At 38.3% G+C, this 26,737-nt stretch overlaps 2 protein-coding genes across 2 annotated transcripts in view; one reads left to right on the forward strand and one right to left on the reverse strand.

The window, feature by feature from the left end:
* The window catches only part of LOC126365906 (tectonic-1-like), a 71,466-nt gene extending 57,552 nt beyond the window's left edge, over positions 1-13,914 (forward strand). Inside the window, exon 5 of the mRNA XM_050008628.1 lies at positions 12,736-13,914. Within this exon, the coding sequence (XP_049864585.1) occupies positions 12,736-13,914 (1,179 nt within the window). The remainder of the gene's footprint in view (positions 1-12,735) is intronic.
* A 1,488-nt stretch (positions 13,915-15,402) lies between these two features.
* Positions 15,403-26,737, reverse strand: part of LOC126365907 (pyrimidine-specific ribonucleoside hydrolase RihA-like) — a 116,277-nt gene continuing 104,942 nt past the window's right edge. The window contains exon 6 of the mRNA XM_050008629.1: positions 15,403-15,720. Coding sequence (XP_049864586.1) covers positions 15,403-15,720 — 318 coding nt within the window. The remainder of the gene's footprint in view (positions 15,721-26,737) is intronic.

Consider the following 26,737-nt stretch of genomic DNA (forward strand, 5'->3'; position numbering starts at 1 on the left):
AATAAATTGGTGGCAATATCCCTGCATTTTCATTCATAAAGAAACATTTGAAAACCAGGTTCAGTATTTCTACTTTTGCTGTGCTACCCTTAATTTGAGTCCTTGTCTCGTCCATGAATGTCTGTACAGCCTTTACACAAACAGGAATTTTCTTGAGTTTTGTGAGAGATCCTTCAGTAATATTCTGCTGTGGTATTCACTGAAGGCTTTGTTCATACAGTGATGATATACCATGGATGGCCCTTGCCTCATGAAGTTTTCCACTATGTATGTGTCTATCAGGTCAACTATTCTTCTAATATTGAGGTACAGTTCTTTTACATGATTCTCTCCAGAACTAACTGTTCTGCATTTCGTATTGAGATAAGACACTACTGCCTCTTTATATAGTTTGCTGAGAATATAAATCATTCTACTTGTTTTAGTTGCCCACTGTATTCGCTAATCATTGTGGCTTCAACAGCCTCTTTGCCACTGATACCAATACCTATGTGGGCGTTCTTTGTTGCTATACAATCTCAAAAATTTTTATGATAGGAGAGCTTGTGAACAATCTTTTCCAGGTAGTTCTCAAATAATGCATTTAATAATATTTCCCAAGATGTCTTGTCACACACACCACTCACAGAACTGTAATTTTCCCAGTTGAGTGTTGGATGGTTAAATTCTCCTCCAAGGATAATATGATTAGGGAACTTGCATGTTAGTGAATGTAAGTTTTCTCTAAAAATTTTTCCTAGTTGATTGTTGGATGATTAAAGTCTCCTCCAAAATATGATAAGGGAACTTACATATTAGGGAACTTATGCTTCCTCTAAATTTTTGAGAAGGTTAGTCTCATGGATGACATAAGGATCTGATTATAAGTTTACGCACACCCTTGATAATGAAATCTTGTCCAGTTAATCTTGCATGCAGTTTCAATCTCATTCTCAGTGGATTTAGTTTATTGTCTCCTGTGACAGATCTAGTGCCTCCATTTACCATTGGCATACCCTTTCAATGTACACTTAAATTTTCATTAAATATCTAAATGCTATCAATATTGGGTCATAAGCAGCTCTCTGTACCTAGTATAATGTGACCACAACAGATTTTTAGGAGCACTTCGAACTATGGCACTTTGTTTCAAAGGATTTGGCAGCTAATTACTAGGACTGTAATACCCTCTGCTATGGCAGAAGTCCAGCAACTAACAGTGTAACTTGTTACAGAACCTTCGAAGTCTGTGGTTGATTTCTTCCACTGGACTCAGAACCATGGGACCACAATCATTTCTGTGGACAGTGTTGCAAATTTTAGCTTTGTTGAAACTCCTGGTCTTTTCAATCTTCTCTGTTAGCCACTGGAATGACCCAAGCGTGACTTCAGAGCCCAGATGATGAGCATCATTTGTTACATTGTATGCCTCAACTGATTCACCCTGTTATCTCAGTGTTTGATGGACTTGCCTTTTCACTCTTCAACACATTGAATGGCACTCTCAGGCATATATACTGACTGCATCTAGAGTTTCTTCTCATTCCTTGCTGCCATTTCCCTAAGGAGTGCTGTTATTAGCCATACTTTTGAACTGCTGATGATATTCAATGGCTTAGTTTTGGTCTCAGTGAAAGGAAGCACATCAAATTTGTTGGTTAGGGACATGCATATCACCCTCACAGTTCTCCCTGAAATTCTCTATGTAAGGTGCTTATTCCTATCACTGACATGCCTTTCTGTAAAGTGAACAAATAGTGGTAGATCTCTTACTTCCTGTAAATGAGAGAGGATTCACAGGAGAGGATAGTACTTGAGGTGCCTTTGGTATTTTTGATACTCAACACCCATTCACATCAGCTTATTATCATTTGACAGTAGCCAGAGTGATTTATAGCTGCTTATGAACATCAACTAACCCATCCTGTGTTCAAGAATAGCATTCACAATGGGGCTGCATTGTGGATGGTGCAATGTTTTACATAACAATAAACATTAAACTATATTTAAAATAAGCTTGCTGATTGTCTGTTAATTTCTGGATTTGTTAAGCTAGAATTATTGCTAATTCCCTTCGAGAGCTGAAGCAATTAGTTACAGATAAACCTGGTATAAAAGTTACTAATTTTCTGAAACTTTTTTTGAGGCTATTCATCTACATCTACATAGATACTCCGCAAGCCACTGTATGGTGCCTGTACCACTAATAGTCATTTCCTTTCCTGTTGCACTCGCAAATAGAGCAAGGGTAAATGACTATCTATATGCCTCCATATGGGCCCTAATTTCTCATATCTTATCTTTGTGGTCTTTATATACAATGTATTTTGGTGACAGTCAAGTCATTTGGCAGTCAACTTCTAAATTTGCTCAGTAGTGTTTCTCGAGAAGAACATTGTCTTCCCTTCAGGGAGCACTATTTGAGTTCCAAAAGCATCTCTGTAATAGTTACATGTTGCTCAGACCTACTGGACACAAATCTAGCACCCCGCCTCTGAATTGCTTTGATGTCTTCCTTCAATCCACTGTAGTATTGATCACAAACACTTGAGTGGTAACTCAGGAATAAATCACACCAGCATCCTATATGCGGTCTCTAGTACAGGTGAACTACTGTTTCCTAAAATTCTCCCAATTTCTCAAAATTTTCTCAGTAGTCAACCATTCACCTTCCCTATCACAGTTCTCACATGCTCATTCTATTTCATATTGCTTTGCAGAATAATTCCCAGATATGTAAATGATTTGACTCTGTTAATTATGACACTAGTGATACTGTATCTGAACATTACATGTTTGTTGTTCTACTTATCCACATTAATTTATATTTTTCCACATTTAGAGCTAGCCTGAAATTTTGTCTAAGTCATCTTGTGTCTTCCTACAGTCACTCAACTTTGCCACCTTACCATACACCACAGCACCATCAGCAATCAACCACACATTGCTGCCCACCCTATCTGCCAAATCATTTATGTATACAGAGAACAATGGTGGTCTTATCAAACTTACCTGGGGCACTCCTGACAATAACGTTGTCTCTGATGAACACTCGCTGTTGAGAACATCATATGGGATACATTACTTAAGGAGTCATCAAGCCAGTCACGTATCTGTCAATTTATTCTGTATGCTCATGCTTTCATTAACAGCCTGCAATAGAGCACCATGTCAAACGCTTTCTGGAAAGCCAGAAATATGGAATCTGCCTGCTGCCCTTCATCCATAGTTTGCAGTGTATCGTGAGAAAAGGGCAAGCTGAGTTTCACAAGAACAATGCTTTCTAAAAGCATCCTGATTTGTGGAAATAAGCTTCTCAGCCTCAAAAAAGTTTATTACATTTGAGCCAAGAATATGTTCAAGAATTCTGCAGCAAACCAAAGGTAGATCTGTTCTTTTACCATCATTATATACTGGAGTCACATGTGGTTTTTTCCAGCCACGTGAGACTGTGTGCTGGGCAACAGATTCATGTTAAAAGCAGGCTAGGTAAAGGATAAATGCCATTGAATACTCTTTGTAAAACTGAATTCAGCTTCCTTCTGGACCTGGTGATTATTTGCTTTCAAATCTCTCAGTTGTTTCTCTATGCCTGCGATGTTTATTACTATGTTGTCCATATGGGAAGCTGTCTGATGGTCAAATGACAGTATGCCTGTATGACTCTCCTGTGTGAACGATTTCTTGAATGTGAAATTTGAACCTTTGGCTTTTGTTTTGCTATCTTCAGCTGTCACACCAGACTGGCCAATAAGGAACAGAATAGAAGCCTTAGTCCTACTTAACGATTTTACATAAGGCCGGAATTTTCTCGGGTTCTCTGCCATATCTTTTGCTAAGGTGTGACAGTGGTAGATCTATGCTTCATGGAGAGATCTTTCCACAGATGCACAAATCTCTACTAACCTTTGCTTGTAGTCATTTGTGCATTCCCTTTTGAACTGAGAATGCAACAGCCTCTGCTTCCTCAGCATCTAAATTTTGATGCCAAACCATGATGGGTATTTTCCATCCGTATCCAGTTACTACCTACATAACTCTCCAGAGCACGCGATTTACAATCTGCTTAAACTTTGCCCATAATTCCTCTACATCCACCTTACTGGAACTAAGTGATATCAGTTCAATGTCTAAGTGAGATGCTGACAATTGGTTATCTGCTCTGTCTAGCAGAAACACTCTCCTAGCCTCCTTGACTGATTTACTAACTTTTGTAATCACAATTGCTGTAATGATATCATGATCACTAATCCCCATTCATATCTGACATTGTCAGTAAGGGCCAGCCTTTTTGTAGCAACAAGGTCTAAGATATTTCCATTGTGTGTGAGCTGCCAAACTAGCTGCTCAAGACAGTTTACAGAAAACGCATTCAAAAGTATTTTGTGTGACTCTTTGGCTGTACCCCCCACAATGAATCTGTAGACATCCCAGTCTATACTTGTTAGGTTAAAGCCACCTCCAACTAATTTTACACGATCTAGGTATTTATGCAGTGACTGTAGACTTTCTTGAATGACTCTAGAACTGTCACAGTGGAATTGAGTGTCCGGTGAAAACATCCAACCATTAACTTGGTTTCACTTACACCTGTTGCATGTGACCAGATAACTTCACTGTTACACTTGACTTTGACCTCAATAAAGACAATATTTTTATCGACTGCAATGAACACTTCCCCTCTGATGGCCTCTAATATGTCTTTCCAATATACATTCCATAACTTGCCAAATATCTCAGAACTTTCCACTTTGGGTTTCAGCCAGCTCTCAGTTCCAATAATAATCTGAGTGCGAGAATTTTCCTGGAGAGAAGTAAATTCAGGAACTTTCTTATGAATACTTTGACAGCTTACTGATAAAATTTTGACAGACAAAGTGTTTGTATTCTGAATGCGTTTTGACTTCCCTTGCTGCGTATTGACTGGTGAGTGTTCGCCAGAGCACCTCAAACTACTGTCTAGCCTAAAAAAACTTTCATGTGCACTCACAATTACTGTGATACCTGAGTAGCTGCTTCCTTTCTGTAGTGCAACCTATCAAGGACAATCCTACGAATCCCCACATGAGAACACAGGTCTAGAAAGCTGCAGCCAAGACTTTCACAAAGTTGACAGAGCCTTTGGCTTACACCCTTCACTCAGCGCTAAACCAAAGCACCCTAATCAAGTCTGGGAACAATGTCACAAATTGTGAGCTGTTGTTTGCATCCCGTGCATGAGGCCGGCTGTCTTCACCACCACCACCAGCTGCCTGTATGAACTGAAGATGGCCTCAGAACCCATGTGACAGGTGTCGTTGGTGCCAGTTCGAGCCACAATTTGGAGATGAATACACCCTGCACAGCCACAGGCAAAGCCACCTCCATGTCTCGGATGAGGCCCACCAGCAGATGTACCAAGTGCACATTGGCTTTCTTTCCACTCCTGGATGCTATCTGCCTAATTGGCTCCATAACATGCTTAACATTGCAGCTCCCAATAACTCTCATGTGCCTGCTCAGCCCCTGCTGAAAGAGTGGCCACCTGACCACTCACAGAGGGAATGGGTGAATGGAGGTGGCCCGTCTCCACGTTGGTCCTCCAGCTTGATCGACACAAACACATCACCACTCGCCACTCATGCACCAGTGAGGGCAGATCCACTGCATCGGGTGCACTAGGAGGTGCTTTGGAAGCAGAGCCTGTGGGCAAAACAAGCAACACCTACGGTGTCTCATGCAGTGTGCCAGATTCTCTGCCATCGCTATACCCTGAGGGAGACGCTGAAGGTGACTGATAGTAGCCAAAAGTGCACTTAGCTGTTCAGGAACTATTGCCAGTTCCTCCTGCATCCACACACAGCATGCACAAAAGTAAACTATAAAAGCTGACAGAATCCTACATATGCACCTTGCTACACTCCTGAGATTTCACCAATGGAGACTGATACATTAATGAGCTATGTGCTGGCTGTTGCATGAGAAACTGTGGCACTACAGACTGAATGAATTTACACTTATAAAAATGTGAGATTAGACCTTTTTAACAGAAAAACATGTATGAAATTTAATTAATATACTATGAGGAAAACACAGAAAAAGGTAAACACTTAATTTGACATTCTGTAGAAGTATATCTTCTGGGAGCTGCAGCCTGACTGACTGGCTTCCTAAATGAACAGGCAGTTGCTTTCAAAACAAAACAAATAACTCAACTACTGTGCTACAAACTGAATGAATTTACACTTACAGAAATGTGAGATTAAGCTTCTTAAACAGAAAAACATGCATAACATTTAATAAACACACTATGAGGAAAACAGAGAAAGATAAACACTTAACTCGCTGCTCTGTAGATGTATATCAGCCAAGAGCTGTCACTAACAAACTTATAAACAGTGTTAAATGCAGATATATACACTCCTGTTGAAAATTAAGACTAAATATATGAAAATATATTAGTTATAACATGCTAATATATTTTCATATATTTAGTCCTAATTTTCAACAGGAGTGTATATATCTGCATTAGTTATAACATGCTCTTCCCCATGAAGCATGGACCTTGCCGTTGGTGGGGAGGCTTGCGTGCCTCAGTGATACAGATGGCCGTACCGTAGGTGCAACCGCAACGGAGGGGTATCTGTTGAGAGGCCAGACAAACGTGTGGTTCCTGAAGAGGGGCAACAGACTTTTCAGTAGTTGCAGGGGCAACAGTCTGGATGATTGACTGACCTGGCCTTGCAAAATTAACCAAAACGGCCTTGCTGTGCTGGTACTGCGAACGGCTGAAAGCAAGGGGAAACTATGGCCGTAATTTTTCCCGAGGGCATGCAGCTTTACTGTATGGATAAATGATAATAGCGTCCTCTTAAGTAAAATATTCCGGAGGTAAAATAGTCCCCCATTCGGATCTCCGGACGGGGACTACTCAAGAGAACATTGTTATCAGGAGAAAGAAAACTGGCATTCTACGGATTGGAGCGTAGAATGTCAGATCCCTTAATCGGGCAGGTAGGTTAGAAAATTTAAAAAGGGAAATGGCTAGGTTAAAGTTCGATATAGTGGGTATTAGTGAAGTTCAGTGGCTGGAGGAACAAGACTTTTGGTCAGGTGAATATAGGGTTATAAACACAAAATCAAATAGGGGTAATGCTGGAGTAGGTTTAATAATGAATAAAAAAATAGGTTTGCGAGTAAACTACTACAAACACCATAGTGAATGCATTATTGTAGCCAAGATAGACACGAAGCCCATGCCTACTACAATAGTAGAAGTTTATATGCCAACTAGCTCTGCAGATGATGAAGAAATTTAACAAATGTATGATGAGATAAAAGAAATGATACAGGTAGTGAAGGGAGACAAAAATTTAATAGTCATGGGTGACTGGAATAGAAATTATACAGGTAGTGAAGGGAGACAAAAATTTAATAGTCATGGGTGACTGGAATTCGAGAGTAGGAAAAGGGAGAGAAGGAAACATAGTCGGTGAATATGGACTCGGGGTAAGAAATGAAAGAGGAAGCCGCCTGGTAGAGTTTTGCACAGAGCATAACTTAATCATAGCTAACACTTGGTTCAAGAATCATGAAAGAAGGTTGTACACATGAAATAATCCTGGAGATACTAAAACGTATCAGATAGATTATATAATGATAAGACAGAGATTTAGGAATCAGGTATTAAATTGTAAGACATTTCCAGGGGCAGATGTGGGCTCTGACCACAATCTATTGGTTATGAACTGTAGATAAAAACTGAAGAAACTACAAAAAGGTGGGAATTTAAGGAGATGGAATCTGCATAAACTGACTAAACCAGAGGTTGTACAGACTTTCAGGGAGAGCATAAGGGAACAATTGACAGGAAAGGGGGAAAGAAGTACAGTAGAAGAAGAATGGGTAGCTCTGAGGGATGAAGTAGTGAAGGCAGCAGAGTATCAAGTAGGTAAAAAGACGAAGGCTAGTAGAACTCCTTGGGTAACAGAAGAAATATTGAACTTAATTGATGAAAGGAGAAAATATAAAAAAATGCAGTAAATGAAGCAGCCCAAAAAAAAATACAGTCGTCTCAAAAACGAGTTTGACAGGAAGTGCAAAATGGCTAAGCAGGCATGGCTAGAGGACAAATGTAAGGATGTAGAGGCTTATCTCACTAGGGGTAAGATAGATACTGCCTACAGGAAAATTAAAGAAACCTTTGGAGAAAGGAGAACCACTTGTATGAATATCAAGAGATACTGCCTACAGGAAAATTAAAGAGACCTTTGGAGAAAAGAAAGCCACTTGTATGAATATCAAGAGCTCAGATGAAAACCCAGTTCTAAGCAAAGAAGGGAAAGCAGAAAGGTGGAAGGAGTATATAGAGGGTCTATACAAGGACGATGTACTTGAGGACAATATTATGGAAATGGACGAGGATGTAGATGAAGTTGAAATGGGAGATACAATACTGCGTGAAGAGTTTGACAGAGCACTGAAAGACCTGAGTCGAAACAAGACCCCGGGAGTAGACAACATTCCATTAGAACTACTGACGGCCTTAGGGAGAGCCAGTCCTGACAAAACTCTACCATCTGGTGAGCAAGATGTATGAGACAGGCAAAATACCCTCAGACTTCAAGAAGAATATAATAATTCCAATTCCAAGGAAAGCAGGTGTTGACAGAAGTGAAAATTACCAAACTATCAGTTTAATAAGTCACAGCTGCAAAATACTAACGTGAATTCTTTACAGAAGAATGGAAAAACTGGTGGAAGCCGAACTCGGGGAAGATCAGTTTGGATTCCGTGGAAATGTTGGAACACGTGAGGCAATACAAACCTTACGACTTATCTTAGAAGAAAGATTAAGGAAAGGCAAACCTACGTTTCTGGCACTTGTTGACTTAGAGAAATCATTTGACAATGTTGACTGGAATACTCTCTTTCAAATTCTAAAGGTGGCAGGGGTAAAATACAGGGAGCGATAGGCTATTTACAATTTTTACAGAAACCAGATGGCAGTTATAAGAGTCGAGTGGCATGAAAGGGAGGCAGTGGTTGGGACGGGAGTGAGACAGGGTTGTAGCCGCTCCCTGATTTTATTCAATCTGTATATTGAGCAAGCAGTAAAGGAAGCAAAACAAAAATTCGAAGTAGGTATTAAAGTCCATGGAGAAGAAATATAAACTTTGAGGTTTACCAATGACATTGTAATTCTGTCAGAGCCAGCAAAGGACTTGGAAGAGCAGTTGAATGGAATGGACAGTGTCTTGAATGGAGGGTATAAGATAACATCAACAAAAGCAAAATGAGGATAATGGAATGTGGTCGAATTAAGTCGGGTGATGCTGAGGGAACTAGATTAGGAAATGAGACACTTAAAGTAGGAAAGGAGTTTTGCTATTTGAGGAGCAAAATAACTGATGCTGGTCAAAGTAGAGAGGATATAAAATGTAGACTGGCAATGGCAAGGAAAGCGTTTCTGAAGAAGAGAAATTTGTTAACATTGAGTATAGATTTAAGAGTCAGGAAGTCATTTCTGAAAGTATTTGTATGGAGTGTAGCCATGTATGGAAGTGAAACATGGACGATAAATAGTTTGGACAAGAAGAGAATAGAAGCTTTCAAAATGTGGTGCTACAGAAGAATGCTGAAGATTAGATGGGTAGATCACATAACTAATGATGAAGTATTGAATAGAATTGGGGAGAAGAGGAGTATGTGGCACAACTTGACAAAAAAAAAAGCGACCGGTTAGTAGGACATGTGTTGAGGCGTCACGGGATCACAAATTTAGCATTGGAGGGCAGTGTGGAGGATAAAAATCCTAGAGGGAGACCAAGAAATGAATACACTAAGCAGATTCAGAAGGATGTGGGTTGCAGTAAGTACTGGGAGATGAAGAAGTTTGCACAGGATAGGGTAGCATGGAGAGCTGCATCAAACCAGTCTCAGGACTGAAGACGACGACAACATGCTACAGTAACGTAATCTTAAACATCTGCAAAATAAATGCAATACACTTGTAACTTCAAAAAATCCTCAAAAATACATATTTATTTACGTTAATGTACACTGAAATTTGTGATGAACAATTCTTTGAACAATAACTGTGAATTACAAAAGCCTATATTTTACAAAATAAGTAACGCACAATGAACAAAACTTCTCTAAAATGTGCATATGCAAGCAGCTGTTTTCACATAACTATACAATGAATTTAGTGGATTATTGTGAACAAAGATTGCCAAAAAGCATGATTTAAGTTTACAATTGATGATGTAGTAAGTGTTTTTCATGGCACTTGTAAATGTCAAAATACACAATATATCCTGATATACATCAGTATTGATGCAGTGAATTGAGGATTATGAGAGAATGACATGAACAACAAATTATCAGAACCTATAATTATGAACCTGTTATACATAATCTCACACAAAGGGAAATCCAAAAGTCAGCCTGTATATGTAAATCAGTGTGTGAATTGCAAAGATTTTTTTACTTAGCTGAATTTGTGACACATTCAACACTGACGTACCAAAGATGAACACTGCAGTGTCAGTTTATCATGGTCAAAATTGTGAAAACTGTGGAGCACCAACAAAGCATATCTTGTGCTTAGGCAGCTAAAAATGCTGTGTAATGAACTAGAATGTATTGATAGAAAGACCCTCAAATACCATACTTACAGTTACAATTTATCACTTTGTTACTGTAACTTGTTTTGTCTACATGGAGATGAACTGAGGAGGCAACAGTTCATTGGTGATGCAGCAGTAGAAGAGTTCACACAAAGTGGACACAAAAAGTCTCACATCTTTATTCAAAGTATTAACTGAAAATTATCTGTTTCTGGCAAATTAATATTCATAATAGATTGGAAAATCAGCCAACCTGTTGCAAATAAAGGTTTATTATATAAAGGGATAATAAACCTTTATTTGCAACTGGTTGGCTGATTTTTCAACCTGTTGTGAATTACACAGTCACTGTCTCGGAGCCATGTTTTAAGATTTCGAAATATTCATAATAGCTATAAATCTGGAAGTTTGCAGAAAATAAGGAACATATCTTTAACTTCTAGCTTCTTAGGCCTAAAAAAGCTGATATTTATTTCAGGCAGTTAAAAAGGACAGCACATGTAAAAGCTTTAACAAAGAGACTATCCACAGCACGTTTTCTCTATCAATACTTGCACCAGTGTGCAATATTTCATGCCTCAAAATGACATATTTTGGATAAATACCATCAGTCCTTAGTTATGGAACCATGTTTTGGGGAACAAGTGATAGGAATATTCAGTCTTCTTCAAGGTGCAGAAAGAGCTGTACGGATAATAATAAATAGCAGCAATAGAGCCCATTGTACTGATTTATTAAAAAAAACTAGAAATTCTGACTGTCCCATGTGAATACATTTTCGAGACTGTAATGTATGTAAGGACAAATGTTCATCTGTTTGCTACAAACAGCTCAATTCATGACCATGAAACTAGATCCAGCCACTTCTTATACCAAAACAGGAAAAAAAGTCCAAAACACAGAACAGTATGTTATATAATGGCCTAAAACTATATAACAGATTGACACAGGAAATAAAAGATGTAAATGAACTTCATATCTTTAGCCAAAAGCTAAAAACATATTTATTAAGCAAAAGTTGTTACAAGGTAAATGAATACTTACAATGATTGTAGATAGCTATTTAGTGGACACAAATACCACATAGGCCTATATAAAGTGACAGCATATGGCATAATTATAAATATTGTAAGAATTGACATGTAAAAATTATAAGAATAGAATTGTAAACATTGTAAGAGCCTATGTATGTTTTAGTTCATAAGACACAATTGACAACATCCATACAATTTTATTGTTATATGGATGAATAAACATATCAATCAGTCAATCAATCTACTGTTAATTGGTATTGTAACAGTTACATTTGAAATCTTGGAGCTGTTTCTGAATCTTGCTGTAAGTAACCACATAAAACCATGAAAAATATTTCTCCATGATTTGCAGTTAATGTTTTTCATTGTGGTTTAATTTCATACTTGTTCACCTTCTTTTAAAATAGGGGGGGGGGGGGGGGGGGGTTGTTTTGGAGTTTTGGAGGAAGAGACCAAACAGCGAGGTCATTGGTTTCGTTGGATTAGGGAAGGACAGGGAAGGGAGTCAGCCACCCCCTTTCAAAGGAACCATCCCGGCATTTGACTGGAGCAATTTAGGGAAATCACAGAAAACTTAAATCAGGATGGCCGGACATGGGATTGAACTGTCATCCTCTCGAATGTGAGTCCAGTGTGCCAACCACTGCGCCACCTCGCTCCGCTTAAAATAGGGTTTCTACAGTTGTTATCAATATAAATTTTATATTTTGCAAATGTAAAATCAGCATATATGTAAATATCTCTTACCTATTTGTAATGAGATAATCACTGTGAAGTTAAACCCTTCTTGTAAGTCCTTAGACAGTGGATTAACTTTGTAACTGTCTTTTCCTTTCACCTCACACTTTTAGTAATTGCTAAGCATTGTTCATACTAAATAACTGTCAACTCTTTTCTGCAAAAAATTTGTATAATTTTTTTAAAAATTTAAGTGTTATTTTATTTTCCTTCTGCCAGTAAAAATAGTGTAATTTAACAGAAGCAGTAAATAATTGAATGATTTCTTTTAAGTGTTTTGAAGCAGGGATTTAGTCATGTAGACACATGATTGTAGTAAACATGCTGATATTATAAACTTATTGTTTATTCATTGGCCTTTTTTATTGTTTCAGTCATGTCCCAATAATACCTGCCTTCAAATAATACCATTCTTTTGTGATGGTACTTCCACTGACATGGACGAATGTGTCGAAGGGGATGAAATTGAAACTCCATCTTTGGACAATGACATGATCAGATGTACAAATGTGGTTCAAACTGTGAAATATGTGGTACATCACAATGGTAGCGAAGGAATTTTAAAAATGGAAGCTTTCTTCTGGCTCATCAACATCACATTAACAGAGCAAGTTTTTACCCAGGACTTTGAAATTTTGTTCACCTGGTTTGGTAAACAGAGGAAACCATTCCAACGCAGTGGCAGGCCAGGTTATATTTTTGGTAAGCCCATTATGGCTGGAAAGAAAGTTTTTCAGCCATCTGCACAGGAGCAGGAACCTGATCGAGAAGCAATAATGCTAAGTGATGATCCACTGGGGTGGCTGACTATTGCTAGACCTCTGCCTGATGGTTCTTGTGGACTAGTTCATGAATATGCTAGCAGAAGCATTGTGACATTTGGTGAAAATCAGAGAACTTCATGTGTCATGTATCTCCATCTATCTGACTTCAGTAATATGACATCGTGTACCTCAATACAGAGGAAGGTATTTCATATAATGCTTGGCAACAATGCTGAAAATATAACTGAACTTCAATTATTCAATTTTTATGTGGCTACATTTGGAGATTCCAGTGTGGAGGATACAGGTGACTGGGTGCCCATATTATTTGAAAATATTCCTCAGTATGAAAGTTCTCTGGATAGAAATGGTAATGTTTTTAAATGTAGAAATATTATCACTACATTTCATACTTCTATTTTGTATTCATATACTGGATCTGTTCTTAATCCTCAGGCAAAAATAGTTGGCACATCCTTCAGATTTGGCACACCACATGATCTTATTTATAGATGCTTGCACCCAGGTTGTGAACAGATTCAACAACTGTCAAGAAAACAAATTCAGATAGTCAGTTCTGTTTCATTTTATGATGTATCTTCTGAACCAGAATTGTATTTTTCAAAGCCCCCAGTCTATGAAGTGAAACTTCCATTTGATTTCTTTTATCCTTTTTTATCAAACAGGCAATCAACAAATGTTGTTAACTACACAAAAATACTATCTATTTACTTCTTTTTGTTTATAACACATACATTTGCATATAATATACTATTTGAAGTGAATTAATTTTTTTAAAAATTTTACATCATTTAAATAAGTCACATAAATCAGCATTTTGAACAGACAAAAAATGTGTTGTCAAAGAAAATGATTAATTTCATTAGAGTTTGTGTTAAATCTTGTAAGAATGTAATTTTCAATTTGGTACCAACTAAGGGTGTTGTATAAAAATGATTTACTTTATTGCAGTAATAAATTGTTACGCACATCATTCTTGACAATGCTCTATTGAAAAATTTGATTGCTTCAGAACACTGAGTAATGTGCATTGTGTCTAATACATTGAACAGTATATATAGTATAATTACTTAATCTCTTGTTATTGAACTTGATGACAGTTGCACTGTATCAGTTACTGCAATGAAACTGGTTTAGGTTTTTTTATTACAGGATACATTAGAACTACATATTGTTTTATATCATAATTGAGATTGTTGATTTACAGTTAGGAATAATTGCAGAAATAATTATAATGTCAAAAACCATTTGGCACAATTGTCATAATGAAAAGAAGTGGATGATGTGGTGTACTGTGTGCTATTCAAATGTGTGTTCTATTGTCTGTAATCACAGTATCATTTTCAGTGTCTCATTGTCATATGTTGTATGTAAAAGTAAACATAAAATCATGTTTAATTCAGTTGTGTATTGTAATTCTCTTGACAAATGCAGAGGAATTTTATGTATTATTATTATTATTATTATTATTATTATTATTATTATTAAGATATCTTGTTGTTTCTGTCAGTGTGTTCAAGTTAATCACTGAAAGTCTGTGGGGATATTGATACAGTTTCACTAGACTGATTCACGAGAAAGGTTTGTGGGCATGGGGTCCGGGTATAAAACCACCTGACTGTAGAACAGGGCCAGCATATGCTGCCATTGACTTCCAAAATTACTTGTGGTGAAGGATGTATCAGATAACAACATTTTTTTTTGGTATAGAGTTGATGTTCAAGGGGTGTGAAGGGATATATGGGAGATCATCACACAGAGAATGAAGCTCACTCTGGATTGGCATTGGAGGTGGCAAGTTGCAATAACACACATAGAACTTCTCTGTGAGTGGGTAGATTGTACTGTACCAGCACTGCAGTCAGATGGCTGGCATGTGGCCATAGCTTGCACCACACTGATACTGCAATCAAGCAGATGGGGGTATGGTAGCTTGCAGCGCCCATCATTGCCATGAAATGTCACTCCAAATGCTTATTAAATGCAGAATAGATAACATTTGTGCCGACTAGGAACTTTCCTAGTGCACACTGCTTAAATTGTTTAAGTTTCATAAAAGTGATGATATTAACTTGCCTATCATTGTTCACAAGCTTTATGGCTCTAGATACTTAGTGCTGTGTGTGTGTGAAGATGTGGTGGGTTGCTACTTTCACTATAATTTTAAAATATAACATATAAGTTGTTCACACATTTCATGACAGTGACCATCATCCATTTTCTTACTCTATGTTCATTTAATTTGTAGTGACTATTTTAAACTAGAGTTGTTAGAAGATAGTCTTTGTAAGATTGAACATTAATTTCTTGTACAATTAAGGCATTCTTGGCGAGTTCTTCTGATTCAGCATAATCCACAAAGAATGCACCTCTTCCATATCTCCCCTGAACTTCCACAGAGACACCATACGAGCTAGCCTTTGTGATCAGGTTTGGATTAAGAAGAACTGCAGCAGAAAGTGCATCAGCACATATCCAATATGTTTCATTAGCTTCCAGTTGGTAATGTTCTATTTTATTAAGGAAAGAAATTTGTAAACTATTTGCCACTCCCAGTACATTCTTTCGCCAGTCCTGAAAAAGAAAGTTTCAAAATCAGTGTAAATTCCTATTGGTCTTACATGTAAATGCTTGTAAAACTGTATGTACAAATATTTAGAAAAGCAGTACTCCCAAAAATGATAATATCATAACATGATTGAAAAAAAATCTGTGCTTGGAACTTTTATTTCTCTGTGCATATAGGGTGTTTCAATATTTAAATAGCACCCCTGATCCAATACTTTCATATTTGATTGCCTGGCTGCTTGACAAGTACAATCAATTTCTTGTGGTACCTTAGTACCCAAGACAAAACAGGCATTTGTGCTCTGGATGCGTGTTGCTACTGGGCTGCCAGTTTCACCAAAATATACTTCTCCACACTCACAGTCCACCTTGTACATGCCTACAGTGCGTGGGGCATGTATCTTGCCCTTTGTGGAACTTAATCCATTCTGTGTCTTATAGATGCTGTAAAAAATGGGCTGGGGACCAACCCAGAGAAGCTGTTTGCTTGTCTGATCATTGAGATCTTTTACATAAGGTAGATACTAGTGCTGTTTATCTATGTCCTGCCTGTCTGTACAAAGAACTGAGAGTGGATCCCATCACTGAGGTAATTTAAAAAGCTGAAGACTTTAATCAAGTTCACTAGAACTGATGCTAATACAGTCAAAACCTGTGCACAAAACTCCAATTTCATTTAAAATTTATGAAGTGCCAAACAAGCACAAAGAAAGAAGCCCTTTCAGATCAATAGCAAATAGGATTCACTCGCACACATACAATGTGACAAACTATTTAACTTGTAAGCTACAACTTATAGCTGGCAGAACAGATTTCTTCATGAAGAAGTCTGCAAATATTATACAATGCATAAAGGAAGAGACAGTTTTATACATTGACCAGATGGTTCAATTTGAAATGAAGCTATGTACATGGCACAACTCACCGTCACCCAGTGCTGAAGAACTTGGTCATCTGCTCACTGACCACTCACCTATAGCAGCCAAGTGGTGCTCACAATGCAACATATGAGCTTAAGAGGCCATGTAAAACTTTCCCAGTCAGTGTGTGTAGCAGAGCAATGGGCAAAATGAGAGCAAGAAATACAGGCAGGACACAGGTAAACAGCTTTCAGCAGTGCACTTACCTCGCTTCCACAAAGTGTAGGGGTGTATTATCTGCTGGAACTTTCCATTTCAGCACTATGTCATAAATTGCGTCTCTTGTGGTTATGCTGTCAGCTGAACACAGAAAAATAGCCAACAGTACTGACTGGGCCTTCACAAGTGCTTCTGGAGGTGGTAGCTGGCAGTTGCAAAATGACATGTTGTTAGGAAGCTGGCTTTGGCACACATCCATTAGTGTAACATTGGTCTGTAGAACTGTGATGTCTTGGTGTACGTGGATAGACTAGAGCTAGTCTTTTCTTATATTGTACACAGTACTGAATAAATGTTTTTAAATCATCATGTCCTTGGTTATTTGGTGGACTCAGTCCATGGAACCTGTGACCCCAACTGGTGAGCTCAACTGGAGCTGCCACTGCAGCAACTGGTAGTGCTGAAAGATGCAACTGTAGGCCAGTATCGCTGACATGCTAACTTTTTCAGATCACCAGGTATATGTTAGGTTGACCATCCTGACATATCAGGGCCTGTGCAACATATAACATAGCAGGTGAAGAAATGCTGCCCAACTGATGCCTGAGGCTGAAGTCATCAAATATTAATGGGTGAGCATTGTGGCATGCACAGTCTATTTGCTTAAGCCTTTCTATCCTTACTACCCAGTAGTTAGAATATGTTTGTGGGCAATAAAGTTACCATACAAGAGGTGAGGTAACAGCTGTTAAATGTGTCTGCAAATATGGCTGTAGATAAACAGAGCTGTGTTGAAGAGCTAAATATGTTGAGGGTAGCCAGAAGGGTGGAAACACCTTCACCATGCAGATTCTCTTTCCCAACTCTTTTAACTTAACCATATCCCCTTTGGTAACAGCTTTTGGGAGGAAACCTGGGGAAGAAGATGAAATTTGGATACTGAAATGACCTCGAACAAGGGTCAGAGGACTAACTGCTAACTTAGCATGGCTTAAGTTCAAAGGTGATTTTTGAGTGTGCTTTTGTAACATGTCATGAGATATTAAGATGTGTGTAAACTTTCACAGGTTTGATAACTAGATTGTATGAAAGCTACCAGTCAGGAAGTACCACTAAGCAGCACTGAGAGTTATTTAAAAACATACCTATGAAGCAGGCAGGAGGACACTAAACATTTTGAACTACTTTCACGAAATCAATACGAATCCATACATTCTAACACAGGATCCAACAGTGAATCACATAGTGATCCAAGAGACCAAGGAGCTTGCACACATTTCTGTCCAGACTACCAAGTGATGTGTCAAAGAAGGTCTGACCAGATTTCCCCAATACTTTAAAAAGAGTGGCACATACCACCCATCTGACAGAAATGGAATCCAACAAGCAACCATGGGAATGGAGGAGTGAGTTTGGATCTGAAGTGACAAGTTATCAATCACATCACTTGGATCACATGCAGTAGGTGTTTCAATGCACTACAGTGTGGAAATGGCAGTCAGTCGAGCCACCGAAAAACAGGATGTGAGCAATAGTAAATGTCTACATGTAGCATAGCATGTGTGCATCAAACAGATGAGTGGGCTGTTCTATCACTGCCCAGTGACAATAGCACTTTTTGGTGAATACAGCCACAGGTCAACAGAAAACAATGTCAGTGGCAGACTTTTGTGTAACCAACAATATAGAAGAACAAGGAGGAAAACTTTTATTGCACCCTAGATTGCAGGTAGGCATTGGTTCATCATAATAGACAACATAACCCTGTCTTGCTATACATTAAGCAAAGTAGAAGGAAGTATTATAAGTTTTTCCTTCACAAAACGAATATTGTGGATGATGGCAATGCAAAAAAATTTGTTAATATAAGCTTGGTTTGGTCAAAAACCATTTCTTAGATCCTGTTTCCACTTTTTCTTGAAATATGTCATAACTTATGCAGGAATTATGACACTGTCCTCTCACTGGATTGCATGGCTTTGCATTGTGCTGTAGTTGATTTAAAGCGGCATATTGTGATGTTTGGTGTGTGATCCATTCCCAATGGGTGCCACAACTGATGATACCACATTCATGTAGGGTTATATTAAAGGACTTAACACTTTTGCTAAACTGCGACTGTGATGTCTCAAGCTAAATTCCCCTGATAGGACTTTGGAAAGAACAGAATAGACACTGGGACCACATTGTTGATTGATGCATTGTATGTTGTGGACCCACTGGTGTAAAGTCATGAACTAACTAGAGCATTGTATGTTGTATGCTTAAAATCATCATGAACATTGTGTAATTCCTGTCAGAATGGATAATTTTGGAGAAGTGGAAGCTAAATTAGATTGTTGAACAGTGATTGCAAGCCTGTAGTCATTAAAAGAAGAAGGGTTAGAAAAGGAAGAAGGTTTCCATGGCCCACGGTGAGGGAAAGCTGCCGACAAGTTAATATGGGAAAGTGGCTTACTTGCCTAATAATGCTCAGAAAAGAATTGTTATGCTACTCAATGAATGTATAGAAGTATTTAGTCCCAGTGGACCACTTCAGCAATGTCAGATTCCCACCAAATATGTGCAGCCAATGTATAAGAAGCTACAATGTATACTGCCCACACAGAAGCATACCGACAATCCTTCTTTCCACGTACAATACGAGACTGGGATAGAAGGGAGAACCGATAGAGGTACTCAGGGTACCCTCCGCCACACACCGTCAGGTGGCTTGCGGAGTATGGATGTAGATGTAGATGTAGATCTTGAACCAGTATTGGAGAAGTTGAAGACACAGCAGCTCCAACATGGAATTACAGAGGAGAGTGAGAGCTCAAGGGTAATGCCAATAGTTCTTGCATCTAAGAATGAGGGTGCATGCCTTTTGGATGAAAAACTGCCATGGTGACATCCCAACATGTGCTAGAGGGCATTTTGACCAATGTATATAGATAACATTCTTGTTTTGTGTAGGAACATTGATGTCACAGTGCAATGTTTCAGAATGTGCTAGAACAACTCAGGGCTGCTCACTTCACCCTAGCCTGTAGAAATGTCACTTCACTCAGAAAGAGCTTTGCTCTTTAGGTCATATTATTATTCAGAAAGAAGCAGAATCCAATCTGCAGCTTGTCAAAGCTGTCCACAATATCCACAATATGTGAAATGGTAAAAGAATTCCAGTCTTTAAAAATAAAAATAAATAAATATTGCAAATAAAAATCGAAAATATGTGCCCGACTGCAGAAATTGTAATTGCTGAAAAAAGGGTGCCAAATTCATTGCATTGCAGAGTGTAAAGAATCTCTTGCATGACTGAAGGAGTTGCTAGCCCCATTCTTGCATGCCTGGATATGAAAAACCCTTTACACCCCCCCCCCCCCCCTCCCCAACCCTGCAGTGCCATTAATTTTTTGGGTATGATATAAGCAGTATTCTGCCTCCACTGTTATGTCTACAGCAGAGATGTTCATGTAATTACTGACCATTTGAACTTAATGTGGTTTCTTAATTTTAAAGACCTGATGAGTAGGCTCAAATGTGGACATTGCATTTCAAGATGTTTGACTTCCAAGTGGAAAAGTAAGAAAGTTTATGTGGCCCACAACTAGGAAAAGCTGTCAATGAACTAATATGGGAAAAGTGGCGTATTTGCCCCAAGATGCTCAGGGAAATTGGGTGCACTACTCCCAGAGTATTAATAGTACTCAGTGCCAGTAGATAACTTTCAGCAATGCCAGATTCTCACTGAAAATGCACAACCAATGTACCAGGGAAAGTAAATGGTAATGCAGATTTTGCAAGTTGGAATGCGTGTGCATTGTAGCAAATCACTTTGAGTGAGAAGCAATGGAAGCACCCACACTGCAAGAGTTCACTACAGTAATGATTGTGATGCATCCAAAATTCAATACACACAGTGTAATACCTTAGTGGGAAACATACTAGTGTCAGAAAATTGTGGTCCCAGACAGTTTGTCTGGTGAGGTGCTATATCAAGCCATGATACAGTCTTTGCAAGATACAGCGAGAGAGGTGTGACTGTTTGTCACATTGCAGAATTTTATTGCTGGTGGAAACACATGAATAAGGAAGTTGAGCAATATGTAAAAGCAAGTGTGCCTTGCACTTGGTAAGCTAGACAAATGAACAAGGGGAACACCAGCTACAGAACATGTGCAACCATAATCTGGAGCTGCAACCACATTCAAAAGTTTAAGTTTATTGTTGCAACATAGGTGTAATCCCTCATAGACTTTAGACAGCTACATCTGTTTCTTTTATATGTAGTCATCTACTTTTTATTTTGTTATGTGATTGTACTCTTACCATCCCTTTAGTTGTATTAAACAACCACTCTCCCATTACAAATTAAGAGAACTGCAACTGTCAGTCCCGGGCCGTAATGCCTTTCCCCATAATTATTGTTCCCTATTATGATGTTTTCTGTGCCCTCTCCAGTCAGTTTGACAAATTCCCAAGTGCAGTGTAAATGCTCTTCGATAGAATGGAGGAGATGTAATGGTCTGTCACTTGCTTCCACAAGATACAGTGAACCACGATGCTCTGTTGGCACTTCCACTCATTCGGTCATCACAGTCATTCCTGTAAGTTACTGATCACCACAAACTGAGTCTGTTTGCAGCTGATAAGTACGGTCTTGACTTTCCAAAGGAAGCAGGTGTTGGTGCTTCACTGGAGGTGTCAAGGTCTGTAGGCATCAAGGTGTCAGTCACGTGAACTAGACCATTAAACATCTTGCTGTAAATGGATAGGCATTTTCCAGTCTTGTCTTGTACTGCATACAGTACTGAGTATATGTATTAAATGAAAAGCACAATATTGTGTATGTCCTGCAGGATTAATTTATTTAGGCAACCTGTTTTTGGCTTACAAGGCTATCATCAGATTACAAGTTCTGTCAACAAAGAAGTTACATTCCCGGGTTCGATTCCCAGCGGGGTCAGGGATTTTCTCTGCCTCGTGATGACTGGGTGTTGTGTGATGTCCTTAGGTTAGTTAGGTTTAAGTAGTTCTAAGTTCTAGGGGACTGATGACCATAGAAGTTAAGTCCCATAGTGCTCAGAGCCATTTGAACCATTTGAAGAAGTTACAGTATTTGCAAACAACAGTGGAAAAGATGTCGCTCATCTGAACTGAGACACAGAATAAATGTCATCTTTGACAGTTTGGTGGTGATTCAATAAAATGGTAAAAAGCTATACAATAAATAAATACAAAGCCAGGAAACCATGGAAAAGATTAGCATTAAACTTGAAAAGTCTGTCCATATAACAATATCAAATTAACAATCCCGTTTAAAACAGATTAGTACTTGACATACTACTAAAGACTAGTTGGGAGAGGTGTTACATACGAGGTTTGATCAGAAAGTAATGGGAATTTTCGATTTTGTTAAAAAATCTTTATTTATTCATCAACAACAACTTTGTCCCTTCCAAAGTAATCCCCTTTTGATATAATAAATGTGTGCCAGCACGTCTTCCAATCTTAGAAGTACTTCTAGAACTCAATTTTCATTACAATGTCAGCTCCTTCAGCAATTCTGTTTGTATCTCATCAGTGGGGGCAAAACGACATCCTTTCACAGTTTTCTTCAGCCATGGGAGTAGAAAGAAGTTGCAGGGGGCCATATCCAGCAAATACAGTGGCTGAGGCAACATAATGGTTTTGTTTTTTGCCAGAAAATCATGAACAAGCATTGAGGTGTGAGAAGGAGTACTATCATGATGCAATTTCCATGAGTGCTTTTGCCACAATTCTGGTCGTTTTCTTTGGATTGACATATGCAAATGGCACATAACTTTGAGGTAGTATACCTTACTGACCGTACAACCATAAAGCAGGAACTCATGATCCACTATCCCATTGTAAGTGAAGAAAACAGTGAGAAGAACCCTCGCATGTGATCAAACCTGTTGAATTTTTTATGGTCTTGGCTCCTCAGGCAGTTTTCATTGGGATGATTGGGCCTTGGTTTCAACACTGTAGCCATATACCCTTGTTTTGTCACCTTGTTTAAAAGTTCTGGATCATTGTTGACTTCATTCAGCAATTTCTGAGTGATGCCTATGCAACATCGTTTTTGGTTGAAAATCATTAATTTCAGAAATAACTTTGCTGCTACATGTTTCTTGCCCAAAACATCTGAAAAATTGCTTGTTATGAGCCAAAGGATATGTCAACATTATCAGCAACCTCTCTGATGCTGATTCAGTAGTTTTGAAGTACCATTTTCTTTATTTCTTCCATATTGTTCTCAGTAATTGGTATGCTATGGCATATTGATTATCATATATTGGTCAATCAGCCAGAGACTTAGCAATTAGGCTGGCTGAAAATCAATGCAACTGAAGATTTCAGAATTAAGGTTCCACATTTGCTGAGCATGTAATGTCACAGTCCCATGTCCTTCTCTTAGCAAACAACGGGCAAAGACACAACCTGTTGTAAGCCCTGGAAATCAACAACCATTTTGCCCAAAGTTCTGATTTAATATTAAATGACCAAACAGCTCAGTACTTCCCTCTCCTAATCTTGACTTATTCCTTTCAGCTTTCCATTATGTACTATATTGTCTGTTCCTTTCTATTCCTCCATTTTCCTGTATTTATTTGTTTTTATTTTATTGTGATTACCTATGTATTCCATATTACTTGTTGTGATTGTCAGTTCTAACTTTTATTGTGTTTCTGTATCATTTTCCATGTTGAATACCTCTTCAAGCTATTATTTAGTGGTCTTATCAAATAATTATTTTATTTTATTGGGAATGTTAAGTTAATGTAAATTGTTTTATAGACACTATTATGAAAAGGACAGATTCTGCTCACCATATAGAGGAGATGCTGAGTCACAGACAGGTACAGCAAAGAGACAGCTGCTCTCTGTGGCCAGAGACAGTGACCATGTGTGTGTGAGTTGTCTACTTTCATAGAAGGCCTTTTTTACCAAAAGCTCACGTGTGTAGCAGTGCTTCTGTTGTGCCTCTCAGTGACTCAACATCTCCTCTATATGGTTACAATCTATCCTTTTCATTATTCCATCCTGGATTTCTCATTGTTTGTTATGTAGACACTGTTTTTGAAGTTTAGTGTTAATGTTTTCCCTGGTTTACTCCTTTTATATTTACTTAGTGTTAAACTGTTTACATCTTTACATCAAATTACCACTGCAGTCTCAAAGATGATTTTTACTGTGTGTTTGTGGTTCAGTCTAGATGAGTAACATCTTTTCCATTGTTGTTTACAAATACTGTAACTTATTTGATGATGATAGTTAAAGTCTGATGATGGCCTTGCAAGCCGAAAACTTGTTAACTAAATAAATTAATCCTATGTAACATACACAGTATTGTGCTTTTCATATATTATCATGTTGTTCTTCCAAGAAGCAGTGGAAGAATTAGTTGATATGAGTAATGGAAGTGGATGTTTGCTGTCCATTAAGTCTGGGATACCAGCCATATGAACTCAGCTGTGAGGAACATTGCTGAGGCTGCCACAGCCAACATGTAAATCCCATACAGCTTACTAGGTCTATAGCCATCCTGATGCACCACAGAGTATATGACACATAACAGGAAAACATATTCATCTGATTGGTGTTCCATCCAGCTTCTACAACATGCATAAGATCCAAGATGCATTCGCCTGCACAAAAAACAAGAAGGTTCTCTGTTTTCTGTTCTCTGCACACTGTGGGCTTGCAAGTCTGAAGAAATACTTAGTAGCAAAAGTGACATGCCAGCAGCATCAGACATCTACAACCATGTGCGCTACATTTGATTTGGGCAGCACAAGTGATCAGTAGTGACCAAAAACCAGAAAGACTGCAGCAAAAAAATAGGATTCAATGACATTTGTGTACTTTCCAAGCAGTCAAATATATTTATTTATAAATATAAATAAATTTATATATAATTATAAATAAATTTATAATTTATAAGATGGGTAGATCGCATAACTAATGAGGAAGTATTGAATAGGATTGGGGAAAAGAGAAGTTTGTGGCACAACTTGACCAGAAGAAGGGATCGGTTGATAGGACATGTTCTGAGGCATCAAGGGATCACCAATTTAGTATTGGAGGGCAGCGTGGAGGGTAAAAATCGTAGCAGGAGACCAAGAAATTAATACACTAAGCAGATTCAGAAGGATGTAGGTTGCAGTAGGTACTGGGAGATGAAGAAGCTTGCACAGAATAGAGTAGCATGGAGAGCTGCATCAAACCAGTCTCAGTACTGAAGATCACAACAACAACAACAAATGTCTGTCTTTATCATACATGTTGTGCAAATCACATTCTGGTTTCGGCTTATTACCATCATCATCTGTTCCAGAAAATAGATGAAACAGTACTGTGACAAGGCTAAATGTACAGAAAAGCTAGGAATACATAAAAAGATATCATGTTTAGCAGCTGTATACCAACCACACATACCATTAAAAGTATTCAGATAAGAATATCATTGTTGAATAACCTGTATAAGTGGGTATGTAAAAAGTGATGGTAATGGTCTGGGGGATCCCATAGTTATACAAATATAACTATGCCAGTGCTGCTAGAGCTGCAGTACATGAGTAATCAGTATCATAAATTCAGTAAATTAAAACAGAATATGCATGATAATTAATTAAAATGATTTCATATGGCAGACTGTGTGTCTAACAATCTAATACAATATGTAGAACTAAAATACATGTCAAAGGCAAAAGATTATTTATAGGAGCCTACTGATATTATAATATAAATAATACAACACTGTTTGGAAGTCAGAACAAAAGGTGTAAAAAGTAATATACAGTAGAATCTTAACATAAAACTTTCTAGTTTGACAAGGTGTACAAAGCACAATCTTATGTGAAGATGGACAATAAAAGTATAATTATTAGAAGAATGTCCCAATAGTCGATAGTCAGAGTTGCTGGTGAAGTGAAGCCCAATCTCCATGCTGCCATTGTCTCTTGTCCATGGCTACATACCAAACTGCTGTGGTGGTTGACACTGTTTACCCAAGTAAGTTCCTGAATACATCAAAGTAGGTGTCAAGTTAGGCTCTCACTGTACATAAAGCAGTAACCCTGGTTCCCATTTTCTATGGGTGTAGATCTCCATTTCCTCAAGTATTTTTAATATTTGTCCTTGTGATGACCTATGTAACTCTTCCATATTATCCTGCATATTTCCTACTACTGCCCTTACCAAATAATTACCAAATGTGCTCTTATTTTGGCTGTATGTGTGTTTCTTGGAGTGAGCCTTGAAAATCCTTTCAGTCTGGCCAATACAAAACCTTACACAGTTTTGTGGCAATTGATTTTGCAGAATCCGAATTCCAGATATTTGTCCTTGTCGCTGGATATCTTCATATAACAACTAACATCAGACCAATCTGAAGTCCACTTGAGGAACCAGGGTATGGGGCCACTGTGTTATTACCAGGTAGGACCTGTTGCCCGCTGTTTAGAGTCACTGCTGGAATTATTTTCATTTTAAGCAGTATTGACAAAGTTAAACCTTGTGTGCAATGCAAAAGGTAAACTGTGCTGAGGTAAGTGCCTTGGTGGTGAGCTGTACTGTAAGTGCAACTACAATAAGGGGCATCTGTTGAAAGGCCTGACAAAGCAGTTCCAAGGGCAGCAGTCTGGATGTTTGACTAACTTGGCCTTGTAACATCAACCAGCACAGCATTGCTGTGCTGATGCTGCGAATGGCTTAAAGTATGGGGAAACTACTGCCTTTTTTTCCAAGGGCATGCAACTCTACTGTATGGTTAAATGATGATGGCATCCTCTTGGATAAAATATTACAGATGTAAAAAGACCCATATTCAGATTTCCAGGGGGGGACTGCATAGGATGATATCATCAGTAAAAACAAAACTGGCAGAATAAAGGTCCAAGCATGAAATGCTGGATGCCTTATTCAGCTATGCATGT

The sequence above is a fragment of the Schistocerca gregaria genome, chromosome 4, assembly GCF_023897955.1.
Source record: "Schistocerca gregaria isolate iqSchGreg1 chromosome 4, iqSchGreg1.2, whole genome shotgun sequence".
In the NCBI taxonomy this organism is placed as follows: domain Eukaryota; kingdom Metazoa; phylum Arthropoda; class Insecta; order Orthoptera; family Acrididae; genus Schistocerca; species Schistocerca gregaria.